At 38.4% G+C, this 19,531-nt stretch overlaps 2 protein-coding genes across 2 annotated transcripts in view; both read right to left on the bottom strand.

Annotated features, from left to right (window-relative positions):
* LOC118749696 (Down syndrome cell adhesion molecule-like protein Dscam2) overlaps positions 1–19,531 on the bottom strand; it is a gene marked incomplete at its 3' end in the record, with an annotated part of 267,478 nt that overhangs the window by 60,819 nt on the left and 187,128 nt on the right. The window contains 1 exon segment of the mRNA XM_036484490.1: positions 6,059–6,221. Coding sequence (XP_036340383.1) covers positions 6,059–6,221 — 163 coding nt within the window.
* Positions 11,991–12,873, bottom strand: LOC118749697. The gene is made up of 3 exons (XM_036484491.1): positions 12,681–12,873; positions 12,276–12,599; positions 11,991–12,219 (listed from the first exon to the last, which is right to left on the bottom strand). The coding sequence occupies exons 1-3, from the start codon at positions 12,810–12,812 to the stop codon at positions 12,007–12,009; spliced, it is 669 nt and encodes a 222-aa protein (XP_036340384.1). The 5' UTR covers positions 12,813–12,873; the 3' UTR covers positions 11,991–12,006.

Below are 19,531 nucleotides of genomic sequence, written 5' to 3'. Positions count from 1 at the left end.
TTTAATTTTTAGTAAAAGGTAAAATTTATGTGAAAATTTTGAAGAATTTTTTTTTAATTTTTCACAAAGAATGGAGTTTTGATTTTACGAGCTTCGCTATACACTGTCCTACCTACATACCTATTTGCATAAAATGATAGTGGTTTTCGTTGTTCGGACTAAACTCAAAAACCACTGAATAGAGTTCCGTCAGATTGTCGGAGGTTATCTTACATACATATATGGTCCTATTAAATACATGCTACTAGAAAACTGGCTATGTGGTGCCGAAGTAGAGTCATTTATAAAAGTCGTATTTATTAACCGATTTCGTTCAAATTTTAAATGTGAGCTATGTACCTGTATGATGGAAAATTCTTTTGATAAAAATTGACCCGATGAGTGCCACTGGAGTCGAGGTTGAAATTCATAACACATATTTATTTTATGGTAAGCAATGGTTTTGCAGAAAATGGACCCAATGGATGGCGCTGCAGCCGAAATGTATAGAAACTCCGTATGGTTGGTCTGCTTTGGCCCTATGTTTAAGTTATACGAATTTAGTTTTCAGATGTCTAAATGAAGGATGAGGTTGGGTTTGTCTGACACCCTCATGCAAGATTATGCGAAATTGCATCTACCTAGAAATCAGTTCATATTATAACGGAGTGTAAAAGTGGCGAATTAACAAGGAAAGATCACCGTAGATATATCAGTTGCTTCATTTGAAAGATATTCAAGAAATCACACGACTGATTTAGGCAATGTACCCGAAAACTTTTTATCCTGTGGGATAGCGAGAATTCCTGGCCCTCCTATAATAGAGCTGTAGCAAACCGTATGTATTCGTTACTGAGTAACGAATATAATCCCTGACTCGAAGTACCTAATCATTACTCACATAATAATCTCGTTACTCGCATGTTGCGTATGTGCACCATCATCGTGAATCAATACAACACAACATATTGTGCGGTAACGAAACTGTTTTTCGTATCGATACTGAAGTGTGTTGCGTGTGTATGTACGTACATGCAAATTATGTTTCCCCATTTGGGAAACAGTAAAAAAATATATATTAATCCGCGTCTTCGCGGATAAATTAAAACTCCAGTTGTTTAAGTTACAAACTTTGAGAAAAGAACCGTCTTTATTTTCAATCTTAGCCTATTTATACATTTATTATGTTTACTTAATAATTAATTTCACCATAAGGCGTTGGCATTGCATCACGCTATGATGAAATGCCAATGTCTTGGACAAAGAAGTTATTTGACGCCTTTGAATGGAATTTTCCATTCGGAGCGGAAAAAAATATATCAAATTTCAATTCTGAACAAAGAAGTTAAATGAGTCGCAATTATGCAGCTGCATAATTGCTGAGTATGCAAAATTGTACTATGAATCTGTAAGATACAAATTATGCTTTTTCCTATAAGCAATATTGTTTATATTAATCATTGTGCCGCTATGTGTGATCTGCCGTTAACTCCCCCCTCTCTAAGATGAATCGTCCCCGATTCTTCATTATTTTCTGTTAATTTGATTATTATTTGATTTAATATAACTTTATATGTATTTTCTTAAATTTCTACATTTTCATTTTGATTGGCAGTTTTATGCGGTTTTTTGAATTTAATGTGAATGTAAACTACCAAAATTATGCATAAAATTATGACAATATATAAAATAGATAAATGAGTTTTGACATTTTTATCTTCTTTGCCTATTATATTTATATTTTCCAATTTGAGTTGTTTATTGGTTGTTTCTATATATTCCAAAATTTCAAAGTTATTTACATAATCATTTTTTAAAAAATTCCAAATCTTTCTACCAAGGTACATTGAACAGGTAGTATCAGTAGAGCAGCTGATTTGATTTATTTTCAAATTATTTGGTCTCGAAAATGTCAAATATTTTTAATTTTTTCTCACAAAAATTCTGAATTGTTAAAATCCATTTGCATGTGAAACCTTTTTCCATACAAAACAAGCGATTGAATAGCAGCTTTTGGAACGTTCGCCCAACTCGGCAGCACGACCGCTGATTACTGGGCCGTGCAAAGGATGGATCAATGCTTCGAGAAGCAAACAAATTTACTAGGAAAGAAAGTTGCATCAATTTTTATTTTTTCCAATTTCAATTTTTTATTTTTTATAATTTTTTGTATTTCACATGGCACGCTTTGATTTAGAAGAAAAAATTCAGAACAGTTTTTGACACTTTCGATACCAGAAGCAACCACAAAATACACGCAAATGTTGTTTTTGCTCTACTGATACTACCTGTTTAATGTGCCTTGCTTTCTACAATATTTTCTCCTGAGACAAATATTGCTCCTGGTTTTATAATCTCAATTGGAAAGTTTCTTTCTTTTATTTTTGTACATTTTCCTTGTTTTTTATTTAAAATTTCTGATAAACATGTACTTTGCTTGTGTTAACGCGCGAGGGTTAAATTATTAAATCAAAAATTGTCAATCACTTGTGCTTGCAGGGTTCTGGTGGTTGTATTTGCTAAACGTCACCTTTTCTTTTAGGTGCGCTCTTGCACGTTTTACGAACCTTCTTTTTACTTTGATCGTTGACGGAGAAGGCAGCATAACCACCCAGGGATGTTGTGATAATAGACATTCAGCCCATAATTGCTCTCTGTAAATTCACACGAGTCGTTCAATGTCACATTGGTTGTGCTGGAACTGCCTGTTTTTGAAAAAAAAAAAAAACGAAATGGTCTAATTTTAACATTGGCTGGCCAAAGCGACGCATTTCGTATTTTCTCAAAATTTGTTGATGAAACACCTAACTTGAAATTGACCCGTTTATGATTGTGATTGTCCACTGGGTTGTCTTTTTTTATCAACGGAAAGCAGTACAAAGACTTAATATCAATGCATGCATGATTTGACACATAGTTTTTTATGTCATCAGCAGCAACGGAAGACTCAAACGATGACAGATATACCCATTTCATGCGAGCAGCAACCTTCAGTTCAGTGTTATCACTTGAGCCAACAACAACCATTTATATCCGCATTTTATTCTTCACCTCTGTCCAACCAACATTGTTACTTAAGCCCAGCGTTGCCAGGTTGACGTTTTTAACGTCATTTAACCCCCGTCCCAGCAATGGGTTGTGCGCTGGGTTTGGGACCCGCCACGTATAAAAAATTCCAGTGCAGAAGCAAGGTAAAGCCTCGGATGAGACCCCCCCTTATGATGACGACCACGGCAAACTTTTAAAGACTACGATTTGAGGGCATGCACCTGGAATGTCCGGACCCTTAATGGGAAAGGTGCCTCTACCCGGCTGGTTTAAGTCCTCTTCAGGACAAAAGCTGACATCACCGCCATCCAAGAAATGCTTTGGACGGGGTAAAGCAAGCAATGTCTGGGGCCTTGCGACGTTCCAGCAATGCGTTGTGCGCTGGGTTTGGGACCCTCCACGTAAAAAACACTTCCACTGCAGAAGCAAGGTAAAGCCTAGGATGAGACCCGCTCCCCCTTATGATGACGACCGCGGCAAACGTTTAAAGACTACGATTTGAGAGCATGCACCTGGAAAGTCCGGACCCTTAATGGGGAAGGCGCCTCTACCCGGCTGGTTGATGTACTCTTCAGGACAAAAGCTGACATCACTGCCATCCAAGAAATGCGTTGGCAAGGCAAGCAATGTCTGGGGCCTTGCGACGTCTACTACAACTGTCATGTAAACGAGCGCAAATTCGGAGTTGGATTTGTCGTGGGACAGAGACTCCGTCGCCGAGTACTGCCGTTCATCCCGGTGGACGAGCGTCTAGCCACAATCCGCATCAAAGCGAGATTCTTCAACAACTCGCTCATCTGCGCCCATGCCCCGACGGAAGAGAAAGATGAGACATCCAACGATCTCGAGAAACGAAAAACGAGAAACCAAATCATGAGTAGGCAATTCAGGAGTAAATTCCTCTCTCGATGTGCGAAAACCACACTTTATAAGTCACTCATGATGCCCGTGCTGGTATATGGCGCAGAAGCATGGACAATGACAACATCCGATGAGGCGGCTCGTGGAGTATTCGAGAGAAATATTTTGCGGGAGATTTACGGGCCTTTACGCGTTGGCGACAGCGAGTACCGCAGACGATGGAACAATGTGCTGTACGAGCTTTAAAACGACTTGGACATAATGCAGCGAACTAAAATAAAGCGGCTCCGCTGGCTTGGCCATGTCGTTCGAATGGACACCGAATCTCCAGCTCTGAAAGTGTTCAATTCCGAACCCGTTGGTGGTATCAGAGAAAGAGGGAGGCCCTCATTGCGATGGAAATATCAGGTGGAGAAGGACTTGGCTTCACCTGGCGTTTCCAACTGGCGTCAGTTGGCACAGAGGAGAAACGACTGGCGTGCTTTGCTGAACTCGGCCAAAATCGCTTAGGGCAGCGCCAAATAAGACAAGGAAGAACCTATTGGTCTTTCAATACGGCACTGGCCTGGTAGCCAAAAGCTATAAAAGTGAAGGCGGATGCCACCTTGAGCATGCTGGAACGACTGCTGCGCGCGGTCATCACAGGAGCTATGGGCACCTGTACAAGGGATGCCCTTGGTTTCATTACACGCATTCCTCCTTTGCCTATTCTCTTTGAAAAGGAGGCCTGCTGGAGCGCCCTACGTATGTCCAATATGATCAGTAAGAAAATTGGAGATCTCCGGGGCATTTGGCGGTTCTAAAGTGGATAATCCCGAGTCATTCTTCTACAAACCCTAAAAGTTCAAAATTCTTAAAAGGGACTGATGTGAAGTGAAAATAACTATGATTGACGAAGGGTTCCAAGTATGGAATACCGACGACGAAAAGTCTGCCAATTTGCACATACCCAACTATATTCCAGGCGGAAGTCTTTGCAATCGAAGTCTGTGTAGAGGGCCCAATTGTTCCAAAATAAATTATATGTCAAGCAGGTTAAAGGCCTTAGACTCTTTAAAAACTGCGTCAGGCTTAAGAACAGCTGTAGAACGCTTTGGAACGCGGGTCATGAATGGTTTGAAGGCAACGAAGGCGCTGACTGTCTCGCAAAGCGTGGAGCCCAAATGGTCGTAGCCTTTTGTGAGCTGGTGGAAGAGACCTCAGAGCATATTCCGTTTGACTACCCACGTATCATAAATATTAGACTGATACACCTTGGGGAACGATTGTCTTCTCCCGCCGATATTTGAAACATGGCGCACTCCAAAGTGCTTTACTTCTTAAATAGCCTAGGGTTGGAGTGATTACAATTAGGTTTAAGCACACTAGATCTGCTTAGGTCGCAGCACGAGTATCCCCTACGTAGTAATAATAATAAAATGTAAATATCGTCGTTTAAAGTACAAAACCGTGTGTCGTCGTTCTGAAAAACCGTGTAACTGACATTGGATTTGCTCACACAAGCTCTTGGCTAAATCCTTATCCATTCGTCCTGAAATATACTAGCCAGAAATGCGATTGCTTTACAAAAAAGAGAACTATTTTGAAAAATGAGTGTTTTTGCTCTCTAGAAAATAATTCATGCAACCTCACATCCACGACGATATGTGTAAAGAGACAAACATTTATGTAAGTCTGTACAGTTTGTTTTTATTGTGCCAGCTGGGTTTTAGTTTTACTACATTCTACATTTTTAATAAACTTGACATAAAAAAAAAACAAATTAAAAATTTTATTGTACCAGCTGGGTTTTAATTTTACTACATTCTACATTTTTAATAAACTTGACATAAAAAAAAAAAAACAAATTAAAAATTTTTGGTAGGTTTTGGTTGGTCTTGGTAGGAAAAAAATTGTCCGTGTCAATACTGCTTGCAACTTTTTGAGAGCCCATTAGTAATAGTATAACTAGATGAAATATCAACAGCCAGACTATTCTGACGGTCATATCAAATGAAAAATGTCAAAAACGTCATTTTCGTGCAAAATGATTGAAAAAAATGAAATATGTAGATGCACAAAAAATTTTCGAAAGTAATTCTGGCATTTGGATCTTGATTTTATTTAATTTAAAACTTTACAAAAACAATTTCAGTACCTCATTTGTGGAAATATATATAGTTGTACTCACCTGAGATTTGTTTATAGTAAATGTGATATCCATCGATTGGGCTATTACCAGCGAACGGCTGACTCCAGGTAAGCTGAAGGCTGCGCGACTGTTGTGAATTAATTCGAAGGTTTTTTGGTTGCTCTGGAACTTCCTGTACAATCAATTGAATCGACATCTCATCCTGCCGATAGAAAAATATATTGAGTAGTAATTGTAAATTATACAAAGATTGTGTGCAGTTTGCTTAGCTATGTATGTGTGTATATAAATACACATATATGTATGTATATTGAAGTGAAAATAGATCTGGTTTATTTTATTTTAATATCGACTATATGTATACTGCGAACCATAACGGAACGGTGCAATTCTCGCAATTATCGAAATGGCTTAGCGGATAATTTTACTGCCCTGCAAAAATCGCGACTACTCCATGCATGCATGTAGAGAGTACTCCCTAAGCGCCATGGAGTACCCAAAATTAACCACAATTCATATAAAAAATATGGTCCAATTAACATTGCGATGTCCTAGGGCAGGACCATATACTCCATCTCTGCATTACATCAGAGTACCACAAAACTACTCCAACATATTAACAATGACATTGGGCGCGTTTCTAAGACGTAGCTGTTGTTAAACTGTTGAGTGTTTGTCTTCGAAAAGCACAGTTGAGTTGTTCCGCTCAGCTCAACAGTTGGCAACTTTCCGCCATTTTTTCAAGCGGAAAATTTTTACGCTTCCTGAACTCAACGTGTTGGGCTTAGCCTAAACCGCTGATCGTAAAGACTTACGTCGCTTGTATTAAATTTAACGCCGCTTTGTTAGGTGGCAGTTGCAAACAAATTTATTATATTTTATATTACTGATGTTATGAAGTAATTAAAATATTTTATACTTATACCACGTTTCTAAATATATGTTTTTAAGATGTTTGCTATATAATTATACACTGTTTAATTCATTATAACATTGAACGATTTTTTCAACACGGCGGCAGCTCAGCGTTGAATTCTAAATACTATCGGCGCAACTATCTGTATTTATTGCAATTTCATTTCTTTACATTTATCAGCAGTTCATTTGGCAGCATATTCATCATGCCGTTGCTAAGACGTAATTGTTGGGTCCAACAGTAGCCAACAGTTCGTAACAGTTGAGCTAAACAGCTACGTCTTATAAACGCGCCCATTGTTGTTATATTTTTTTGTTTGTACACGGTTTTGTTCTTCACTTCTCAGATGCTTTTTCGAAATTAATAAAAACCAAAAACAAAAATTAAAAATTACATGTTACCTCTAACGGCATTCGAACCCGAATATGCTAGGAGCTAACAAATAACAGCGAGCGTCTCTACACGTTCATCTACAGCCAAACATGCAAATGTGCTTTCAAATAACCCACTTCAATCACATTTCGTTAAAACACGAGCAGTGATCGGGTAACAAACAATAAGCTGGCGCAGAGACGAGTTGGTCCGCTACAGCATGACAGAGGAACACTTTTGTAAGTACTCCAATATACCACAAATAGACTACATGGTTCGACGATTTTTGCAGGGTAAGAGCAACAGATGAAACAAAAATTTGATGTTTAATGATATGTATTTTGTACGGTTTAATAGAAATTTTTGGGACGGTTTCAATATAAATACAGTTACGTACATACATGGACTTTTAGTTTCCTCGATGATCTTTAGCAGATTACTCTGATTAATACCTTTTAAGAACATTTTACCGCACTTATTGTCATTTTTAATTAGTTTTTTTTTGTTTAAATGGGGTTCTAATGTACAACTTACGCAATGAGGCTGATTAGGTATTACAATTTTTAAGATAGTATAACTCACTAGAAAATAATTTAAGAATTATATTGACTACCAATTAATGCTAGAAGTCCAAAAGCCACATTATATGTGACCTGGTCTACGAAAAGGGAGCTTACGTGCGAAAACTAGTTTTCTGTGAAAAAGCTGTTAAAAGTAAGCAACTCGTTTCGTCAGATTCTCATTATCTCGTTAATTGTTCTCCGCGCCGGACGTCCAGTAAGTGTTGTTGTTGATCGGAATATTATTATAGTACCATCGTGTAAGTTGCTAGTGTGGAACATTTAAAAAAGTAACACTGAAGAAGTGAGATTTACTGTATCTTTCTCTACATTTTTAGTACACTTCTAAGCAAGCTAGGATTTTCTGCGTTTCACCACGTGAAAAAGCACCTCATCTTCCATCCGAATCAACCAAAAAGTGAAAATTGATTTTTTGACACCTAAGCCCGCTTTCCGTAGACCAGGTCACATATACTGTATTATACATATGTCGGTTTCCCTACACGGTCAAAAGTTTGGGTTTAATTTTTAAACCGCGCTGGGACTACTGCCTTTTCTAAGCTTTCATAGTCTACTTTTTAAACCAGTCAATAGTTTTAGCAATTTTTAATATATTCTGGTTTAAATTTTAGTCCAAAAAGCTCGGTGTTTAAAATTAAACCAAAATGTTTTAATTCTAGTTTCTGGGTTTCATATATGGAAAATTTGGTTTAAAATCTAAACCGAAATAGAAAATGTTTGCACACAGCGAAATTCGGTATTGATTCAAATACAACATTTGAAAGCACATTTAAATATGTGGCTGTAGCTGAGTGTGCAAAGATGCTTGGTACAATTGGTTGCTACCAAGGCTGTCCGGGTTCAACCCCAACCAGATGCAGCGTGAAATTTAAGAATTTTTTATTCTTAATTAAAAATAAAAATGTTTGGTTTTAAAATTTAAACCGAACTGTTTAAATTCCAAACCCAACATATGTGCCCTCTTTTTTTTAAACTTAGAAGGTTTGTATTTGAAACTGAAATTATAGTGGGGGAGGCGAGCGACAAGTAATTGCAAGCGTTTTACATATAAAAGCTGAATTTTTGATATTATGTAAGCTGACCAACCGTCCTCCTTTGCGGAGGATTGTCCTCCTCAAACGTTATTTGGCCTCCTCAAAAATATTGTCATTCTCTGTCCTCCTTTTGAGCAAAAATGTCCTCCTTGTCCTCCTTTTCAAGTTTTATAGCCGAGATGAAATTTAAAAAAAAATTCGTTAAGAATATTATTATTTCCTAATTGTAAAGTCATTGGCCGGTAGTCGTAGAGAAGTTAGAAAAAGGTTTTAATGATTTAAATTGTGTTTTATAGTAATTTTAACTCTTTCATAAATAACTTAAAATGCATTTTATGGCAAAAACAGAGTTTTAACTTTAAAATGAGGAAAACGTAATTTTTAAATGGTAAAATAAGGTTCTAAGTTTTATTTTGCTTTTGAAGTAGTAAACGCAGTATCGCCCAGGTTCTGCCCCCACTCCAAACAATTTTTTTTAATTTTACTAATATTTTTTAATATAAACATTCTTTTATTTCATTTTATTAAACTTTACTTTATTATTTTTTAATGGTATTTCACATAGTCATCAAATTTTTTGTTTTCGGAATTTAATTTTGGCCACTTCGTGTCTCAAAACTTATCCGGCTCGAAGGACCAAAATGTAAAACACCGGGCATCGCAAGGCTCGCGAATGGACGCCCCCTAGTTTTATGATATGAAGAAAAAATGGAAAAAAGTGAAAAAATTAATTTAGTATTTTGCAACGTTTATTTTAATCAACTATTTTCGACAGTGATATACATATATCTATGTGTGCATATACAAATGCGTTTTTGATTACCTTTAGAAAGTGGCCTAGTAGCTGCGTTGTATCCTCGTTGATCTCCAAACAGAAGTGAAAAATATAATTTGCGGTTTCTAAGTTTCGACCGCCGGACAATCAGGGCTGTTCTGAAATCCGATCGAAATTGATTTCGCATCGATTTGGATTTCCGACTAGGAATCAAAAAGGTGTTCGGCAATCCTATCGAAATTGAGAAATTCGAACAAAAAGCAAATCCTATTCGAACTGTCAAAATTGAAATGTTTAGTTGCTGCGTCCATTGTTTACATTTATATTTCATTGTAATTATTTCATTTGTGAAAGAGTAGACTGTTTGTTATTGAAAACTTTGACAAAAAGTTGAAGAAAATGAGTTTTTGGTTTGTGGCTGCGATTGCCATTGAAATTAGAGAACAAAATAACATGGAAAAGTTAAAGAGGAGAATTTTGCGTGACCACAGCAATCCGCTAAGTCTCTCAGATGCATTGTGAGCTTACTCAATGAAAATTTATAAATTACTAATAATTTGATTTAATCTTTATATAGATTTGTTGCTCAATACCGTCTAAATAAGGATGCGTTCTCCATGGTATTAAGTGAAGTGGAACCACACTTAAAAAATATGTCCATTCCACCTATTATTCAATTGGCTGCCACACTGAGGTTCTTTGGTGAAGGAGGTTACCAGAGGTCAGTAGGAACAGATGCAAATATCCAATTAGGTCGTAGCACTGTTTCCAAAGTTATTGGCAATGTGCTTACCGTCCTCGAATGGAAACTCTGCCAAAAGTGGATCAAGCTAAATGTGTCAGAAAGTGAGCGACGCCAATGTAAATAATTTTTTTTTAACAAATGGGGGATACCTGGTGTAATCGGGTGCATTGATGGCACCCACATCGAATTAATAAAGCCACTAACGGATGCCCCCTCGTATTACAATAGGAAGGGTTATTTCAGCATAAATGCTATGATTGTGAGTATATATGTACATGAACATATCGTTATTTTGTTTACGAGTCTCTCTATTTAAATAATAAATTGCAGATATGTGATCACAACATGACAATTCAAGCTGTTGATGCAACGCATCCCGGCTCCAGCCACGATTCTTTTATCTGGAAGCTCAGCAATGCATATTCTCATTTTGTGGCAAAATATCGGGGTGGCGAGCGTTGTTTTCATTTGTTGGGCGATAGTGGTTATGGCATTGAACCATTTTTGATAACTCCATTTAGGAATCCAATTGTCAATACAATAGAGCATAACTTTAATGTAGTACACGCTTCTGCGCGTAATATTGTTGAACGAACTATTGGCGTCTTAAAATCTCAATTTCGTTGTTTAATTAGTTGCTTGCACTACAGTCCACAAAAAGTTGTTAAAATTATTAATGTCTGTTGCGCACTTCACAATGTGTGTAGACACTACAACGTTAACGTCGATGAAGAAAATATTACTGAAAATATTAATTTCCAAAATATGAACAACGAAAATAATATCGATGATGAAAGAGTATCATCGTTATATAACGAAGGAGTTCGTGTCAGAAATGAAATAGCAAACAATCTTACAGTTTGAAGTTCAGATAAATTTATTCATTTTTCAATGTCTTTTATATTTTTTTCGCATATACAGACACACAGTTAGTGGCAGTGAAAATCGCGCAGTAAGTTTCTTCAATTTTTTTATATAATAAATTTGTTTATGAAATAATACTTCACATACATATGTAACGGAAAGTTTCAAACCTTGTAACAAATTAACAGAGTTTAGTAAAATTTTCATAAAAGTTTCGAATTGTTTAATCTTTTTTTTTAGCAAAATGTTTGGCATGTAGTCTTAAAGACGATTTTATTACAGTTTATAGTTGGAAGAAAATGCGTAACACCGTTACTTAAAACTCCATAAACTATAATTAAATGGGCTATAGGACTACATGTCAAACATTTCTCTAAAAATACTGAGTTTTATATTTGATGAAAATTTAACTAATTAAATCTAACTAATTTGTTACAAAGCTTCAAACTTTCAGTTATATGGTTTTTTTTGAAGTGTGAAGTGTTATTTCGTAATTAAATTTATTTAATTTAAATGAAATAAATGTAAAAAGAATAAAAGAAATTTACTGGACCATTTTTATTGACTCATTTCATCTTAAAATATACTTTAAAGAAAACTTGTACTAAAAACTAATACATAAAAATAATTTAAAAAAATAAATCAAAACAAAACAAATTCATACATAAATAAAGAAATTCGTATTTACAAAGAAATGTTGCTATTTTTTATGTAGTATTCTTTCTATATTTTCATGGTGATTTTTAAAGTCTTCTCTGATGCCATCCAACGTTTCGTTCGTTTTTTCCATTGCGTCACAGAAACGTTGCATGGCTGCGAGGTTCTCTTCTCGGTTTTCCATCAACGAATCCAGAACGCCTTCAACCTTTCTGTTGAAATTTTTTTGTAACTCCAGGGATTCCTTGAGACAGTCCTTGAAAATGAACACAATGTTATGCTGGATAACAGAATATCTTAACAAACTATTACCAGTAAGGAAGTTTCTTTTTTTCTTTTTGGAGTCGATGCCTGAATATCGTGTCGTGCCCGTTTTTGGCCTGTGGAAGTTGAGGGCATCACTTCTTCCTCAGTTAAATCTAGTACCTCCACCTCGAAGTCCACTGTTTCATCCAGCCCAAAGGATGTAGTCTCGGAAATACCCTGCACTACCGTGTACATTCCCGTAATACGCGCAAGAGTTTCCTCAGCTTCAGTCAGAGAATACTTATTGAAAATTCCGCCACCAGTCTCGGTAGATTCCCTGCGGTTATGTGCAAGTTTCTTACGCACCTCACACTTCCAATCAGTGAAAGTCTATTTTGAACACAATTTAAAATTTAAATTTTCTTCTTTAAATTTATCAACATTGTATTTGTATTTATTTATTAATTCTACCTTTTTCCAACCATTGACATCCTTATATGGGCCCTGACTATTTAAAGTGTTAGCCAGCTCTTGCCATTGCTGCTCGACTTTCACCCGATCACCTTTGGCGTGGCCTTTGGCTATGTCCGGATTCCGTTCCATAAATTCTAGCAACGTCACGCTTTGAGCTGCATTCTTGTGTTTACCCCTTTATTAAAAAATACCGATTAATGTATGAAAGGCTTAAAAAAAACTTTTTACTTACATTTCTTAGGTTTTTTTGCTTTATAAAAATAAAAACCTGTAAAAACGAACTAATTCCGCCAACTAATACCGCGTCGGTTTTATTCTAACGGAATTCTCCGATAAATCGAAATACAGAACACCAAATTCGTTGAATAATCGGATTCGAACATAGATTCCGATAAATCAAATTCGATAGGATTACAGAACACGACTATGCAATTACGATCGGATTCAATTCCGATTCCGATAGAAATCGGATTTCAGAACAGCCCTGAATAACTGACGTTAAGGGGAAACTTAAAGCTCAAACAGTCAACGACGTAACGTAGACGTAGGTTGACGCAGACACGATCTACCTTATGGGATTCGCGTGTTAACGAAAACTCACCACCGCATGGCGGTGACGTTGCCGTTGCTTCTCTCTCTCTCTCTATCAACAGCAAATTTTATATGCTGCTACGTACGTTTACGCTACGTCGTTGACTAACTGCGCTTTTAACGAAGGTTCATTGTCCGGCGGGATACATTAGTTAAGGCTTAGCTGTTGTTAATATATACGAGCATGTATGAGTGTATATACATGTACATATGTACATATGCCAGCATTAGGGCGGTTCACTCAAGTGGGGAAAACTATTTAGGCTGAAGGCCTAAACATTTAAAAATTACAACTATAATTACATAAACAAAATTTAAATAATAATTTTTAAAAGAACAAAAAAGACGTAAAAAAATGTTTCCTGCCAGTGGGATTCGAACCCGTGACTTCCCGGCTTGTTAAAGCCGCAATTCTTCTGCGGACACAGGGTGAACTAATTGAAGCACTCATATTTCTTTATATTGCCGAGTAAATTGTTTCTCTTCATATGGATAACTCTGTTCTCTCTCATCTTAACAAAGAGATGCTTCAAAGATTGACACAACTTAAAAATCTATTCTAAACTTACAATTTTATTTTAACAAGAAGAAGAAGTGTAAACCCCTTTTAGCCTTAATGAATAACATTTAATACGGCTTTCCCACGGCACCCCAATAACGTAGATCGTTCTCTCATTCATAATTCGCACTCCAATTTCCCTTCGAATTACGTAATTCGCGGTACTAAATTTTGAGAATGTTTCCCGGAAATTTCGCCACTTATTATTTTTACTGCAAACGATTAATTATTGTATATATATATATTAGGGTGATCCAAAATAACTAACCTAATGAATTTATGGCCTTAAAATAACATAGTTACTGAGAAGGAAATTCTCCCATTTGTGACAATTTTTATTTCAATTTTAAGAGGTTCGAAATTTTTTATGTAAATAACATGTAAAAAAATTTGTTTTCGTTGAAAATGTTATAACTCTTGAACCGTTAAATACCGTTATAAAAACGTTTTTTCTAGGCGTATTCTTTTAGACCATTAAATTCTCTAAAAAATTACCCTGAAGTTGGTTGTCTTACAGACGATTAAGAGTATTAAATATGTTAATGATATTTCTGAGCGAGATATAGCGTTGATACAAAATTATAATCGAACTTTGACGAAAGACGAAGAACAAAAGAAATTTATTTTGGAAGTAATACCTACTATAACAATTTAATAATTTAAAAAGAAATAGTCAAAACTTGTTAATATGTGACGGTCTTATGATTATGCAAGGCAGTGTACTATTAACTTGTTTGACTTGTGTTTAGAGAAACTTTGAATTGTTAATTTATTTGTTATTTATGTGTTAAAATAAATATAAGAAATTTTTTGTCTTTCAATGTGGAGTATTTGCCCTCCTGGAATGTTAAAGAATTCTGGTCACCTTATATTATATCACGTTTGTGGTGTAGAGAAATAGCCTGCCGTCAGTCAATCCAATTCGCTAGCATTTGGCCCAGGGCGGTTTAATTTTGTATAGAGACTCTTAATCTTGCAACTAATTTATAAAATCTAAAATACTACTTAATTGCGAGTATTATACTGACTAAAAAGTACTAAGACATTGGTGAGTCATTAAAAGTCTGCAACCGAGCCAGTCAGTCGCGCGTTAAAGTTGTACAAAATCTCTGCATCGTGAAAGCATTTTATAAAATCTGAAATTCAGTTCACATTTGAAGAATATTATTGTAATTACAAAACGAATAGTCAGTTACAACGTTTATTCGCAGTAATAAGTCGCTTTAATTAAATTCGCCATGACGCAGAACATACATATGTATATACCATAGATAGAAAAAACGCTACTCGCGAGTAGCGTCTGCGTCGCAGCGCTTATACGTATCCAGAAGCGACGCAGCGAATTTCAATTCAGTCTAGGGATGAAACGATACCATGCAGGAATCGATACATTTACTTGAAAGTAGTATCGAAATAAAGTATCGATACCTACTCATATCGATACTTTTGGCTATGAAAGTGTTCCTTACGAACTAGATAAATAAAATTTTGTTTTTTATGTCAGTTAATGATTATCAAGGAATCCTAAACTTCAAACAATATGTTAATTTCCTTTCCTCATCATGTCGGTCTCCTTGTCGGTGGGGGTGGGGCTTAAGTGACGCTATGTCCGTTATACCGGTGTGCTGGGCACAGCAATATGAATCAAGAGAGGTACTGGGTATAGGACTGGAGACTGAGGTTGCTCTCCCGTAGTTCGTGTGGCGACCGTGGGCTGCAGCTCTCATGCGCAGACGCCCGCGTCCCACCCCAACCGATTCCCACAATGCATAAAAATGAGAATATAAACAAAAACACAAACACAAAATTTTAAGGGAGGAGAGATGTCTCGGAAGACATCCTGAGCGCAGAGGAGAACGTGCTCGTGGCTCCCAGTCAGGACTCTGCACGCTCTTCGATAATAATACCGGTGAGCGCTAAGCCTAGCGATCCTGACAATACCCCATCTTCCTCAAAGGCAACGTTGAGTGCTCCATAATGCACTCCAAAGAGAAATTCTTGACACGATGGCAGTGGCCGGTACTGTACACCCCAAGGATGAGGAAGACAGTCCAAGGTGCAATGAGGTGGTGGAGGTGTACAGGAGGTACCTTACTTCGAAACCAAAAAGAACCCTGTAGCAGTTAAACGAAGTAGACATAAGGAGGAGTCTACAACCGAACCAGATGGAAAAAGAGCGGACACGAAAAGCACGCCCCAGCAATAAGAAACGTTGGTGAAAGGACGGTACTGTGAAGTGGCCAGGGATCACCATCAGGTCGCGCTTGTCGACGAAGCCTCAGGAAGCGGTAAGCCCGTTTCGGAGAGGTGGGTCGAGATCGAGTTAAAACTCTCTGAAGGGATGGGTGACTACCTGTTTGAAAATCCGGACAACCCTATTCCAGGATTTGACTCCAGTGAGTCCCTGAGCTGTTGTCGGATTTTCAATCGTAGAGATGAGTTCTCTAGGGAATTCCTCGGCGAGTGCGTAGCCGAGCCCGGCAACGCCTGGGAGGGTTTGAAGTTCAAACTAAGCCCTGCCGAGGAGGTACCTGGGAATCCCAGGGCCCGCATTTGGCTGCCGAAGATGGCTATGGACATCGACAAGCTGATCCGTTTCCTGCAGCGGCATAATCCGGAGATATCCATGGGTGAGTGGGTAGTCATTCGTGCACAAAAGCGTCTAGAGGGCGCGCAGAGTTCTTCGTACCTTCTGAGGCTTAACGAAGAAAGTATTGAGCCATTACAAAAAATGGACAACAAGCTGATCTTCGGGGTGAGAACAGCTAAACTAAAAATATTCCGCTCGAATTAGCCGATTCCAGAGGCTGATATCGAGGCTGCCAAGCAAATGTTGGGCGATATGAACGTCAAAGTTACCGGGGACCGAGAGGTCGCTGAAGGTGTCAACCAGGTGCTGGCAGGCACAGGTCCAGTTGACAATGCCGAGAAAGTCGATGAAGGTGGTCCAGGCAATTCTTAGGCACTCTAAGGCCACCTCGGACAAGCTCTTTTTCTTCCTAAGGGAGGAAGATATCAACATCTCGCTGATACAGGAAACTTGGATAAGGGACCTAGAGGTTAAGGGACTCACCGACGCCCGCTATAACCTCTTCTACACTAGTATATCAGGTAAACCAGGTAAAACATATTAAAGATTTCGTATATTCCAATTCCGGATTACCGGATACTACTGTCGTCAACTTGGAGTAGATGAATGAACGCAGCTGTCTAATATCATCTGTATGCAATGTGCATGACAGGCCGTGTCCGCCACAGAAGGTCGTCACTTTACCAAGGTTAGCAGGAGCTAGTCCAGTGTTACTCGGCTGCGATGCCAATTCCCGACATACATTATGGGGCAGCTCGGAAACCAACGATAGAGGTGAGGCACTATTTCAATTTATTATTAATTCTACGTTAAGGATTTGTAATAGAGGTACTACTCCCACCTTCATATTTCCTAGTACGCCTGATTTTTGCGGTTGGGAAAAAGTCCTAGACCTAACTCTGCTAACGGAGTGGAGGCTAAAGGTCAATAAGTGTAGAGTATCCGAAAAAGAGGTCCTCTCGGGCCACCGTCTTATACTCTTTGACCTACTCCCTTTAGTAGACCTCCTAAAACAAATTGGGACTTCTTTCAAAAAGTTATTGAAAAAGAATTGAAGAAACTACCAGTTGAAGACATTCCTACAAGGGGCGAGCTGGACGCCAAAGCGGACAGCCGGAATAAGGCCTTCGGAAAGGCCCTTACGAAGGCTTGTCCTCTGAGGTATGGCAAGAAAGCGCGCACACCTTGGTGGAATAAGAACCCTACTGCGCTACGGAATAAAGTAAGAAAATCCTTTAATGAATGCTACAGGAATAAAGTATGGGACCTTTACAGAGAGAACCTAAAGAAATACAAAAAAGCGATACGGGACGCCAAGGAGGGACGTCCTGGAGGGAATTTTGCGAATCAATCGAGGATACCAAGGAATCTGCGAGATTAAGCAAAATCCTTGCCAAAGGGCACTCACAGCCAACATATATAAAAAGGTCAGATGGTTCATAGACCGTGTCGGCTGGGGAGTTGCTGGATATCCTTCTGAATACACAAAATCGATGTAGTGGAAACCGATGCCGCAGACCATATACCAACCCTCTCCGAGGACCTCTTGAAGGAGCTACTGGAGAGGGAAAAGATAAAATGTGCTATATTCAGCTTCTCACCCTATAAATCACCGGGTATGGACGGAATACTACCAGTCATGCTCCAGAAAGCTTCTTAGATTGTCATTCCAGTCCTAGAAACAATTTTTAGAGGGTGCTTAGTACTGAACCACGTTCCGTTAAGCTGGAGGAAGACCAATAAGCCGAATGTCCTTTGTGCTCAAGATGTTTGAGAAGCTGTTGCATCTGTATGTAAGGGACAATACGTCCAATTTATCATGCTCTGAACATGCGTACATGAAAGGGAAGCGGTGGCTTACGCCGACGATGTAGCGATACTGGTATCGGATTAGTTTCCTTCGGTCATAAGAGAAATTATGGAAAGGACTCTAAAGATAGTAGATTCCTGGGCCATAAGCTGTTCTTTTAGCGTAAACCCTGAGAAAACTGACCTTATGCTTTTCACAAATAAAACAAAATTACCTAATTTTAATAAACCAAGGTTCCGAGGAACGGAACTGAATCTGTCAAATAAGGTGAAATGCCTTGAGTTATTCTGGGTCCCAAACTTAACTGGAAACCAAACATTGAGGAGCGTGCTAGGAAGGTCACGGTGCCTCTCTACGCAGCCAAGATAGTGTTGGGCAACGGATGGTGTTTGAAACCAAGAATTGTGCACTGAATGTACACAGCTATAGTCCGACTCACAATTTCTTATGGGGCGCTGGTCTTGTGGCAAGCCCTGATTAAGGATTACGTAGTTAAAAGCTAGGCGGAATTCAAAGGACAGCAGCCACTAGCGTAACAGGTGCAATGAGATCCTGTCCGAAGGACGTTCTGAACATCCTTCCTAGGTAAATATTCTTATTTATTACCCATAGATATCTGTGTCGAAAATTCAGCTGCTAACAGCGCCATCAGACTGCGTACCCAGGGGCTCTGGAAGGAAAGACCGTTCGGGCACGGTTCCATCTTAGACGCAATACCGTCTGAAATTAAAGCGCTGCCCACTCACTATATCCTGTCGAAGACCTGGGTTCACCATAAACACCGCACGAAGTTCCCAAGCAGCAGTGACTGGAATCAGGAAAATGTAGGGTTTTTGCAGGGCTTAACTGTCTTTACGGATGGGTCACAGATTGAATACGGGGTTGGTGCTGGGGTTTACATTGAGCCAGATAAGGTCAGGCAGAGGTGGAACTGAACAGGATCTTGCAGGATTGCCGACAATTCTGGGTGTCCTACGACCCACTCAAAACCAAAGCTCTCTTAGGAATGATCAAAACAAATGCCTATAAAGTTACTGCAGTGTGCACAGGGCACTGGCCTGTTTGGGTATATGCCGAAAAGATAGAACTGCCCTTCAATAGGTTCTGTCGCAGCTCAATGACCTGGGCTCAAAAGAGACTGTCGAACACTTGCTGTGCGAGTGTCCAGCCCTCGCAAGGATGAGGCTAAAGTCACTGGCAAACCATTCCTGCAGAATATTTCAGAGTGCAGCTGCCTCTCCCTGTATGACGTACTGAAATTTATTAAAGCCGCCAAATGACTGTAGGTTGCAATCTTG

The sequence above is a fragment of the Rhagoletis pomonella genome, unplaced genomic scaffold (genome assembly GCF_013731165.1).
Source record: "Rhagoletis pomonella isolate Grant_MI unplaced genomic scaffold, Rhpom_1.0 Rhpom_scaffold_00034, whole genome shotgun sequence".
Taxonomy (NCBI): Eukaryota; Metazoa; Arthropoda; class Insecta; order Diptera; family Tephritidae; genus Rhagoletis; species Rhagoletis pomonella.
The sequence above is the reverse complement of the archived record's forward strand: the minus strand, read 5'-3'. Positions and strand labels throughout refer to the sequence as shown.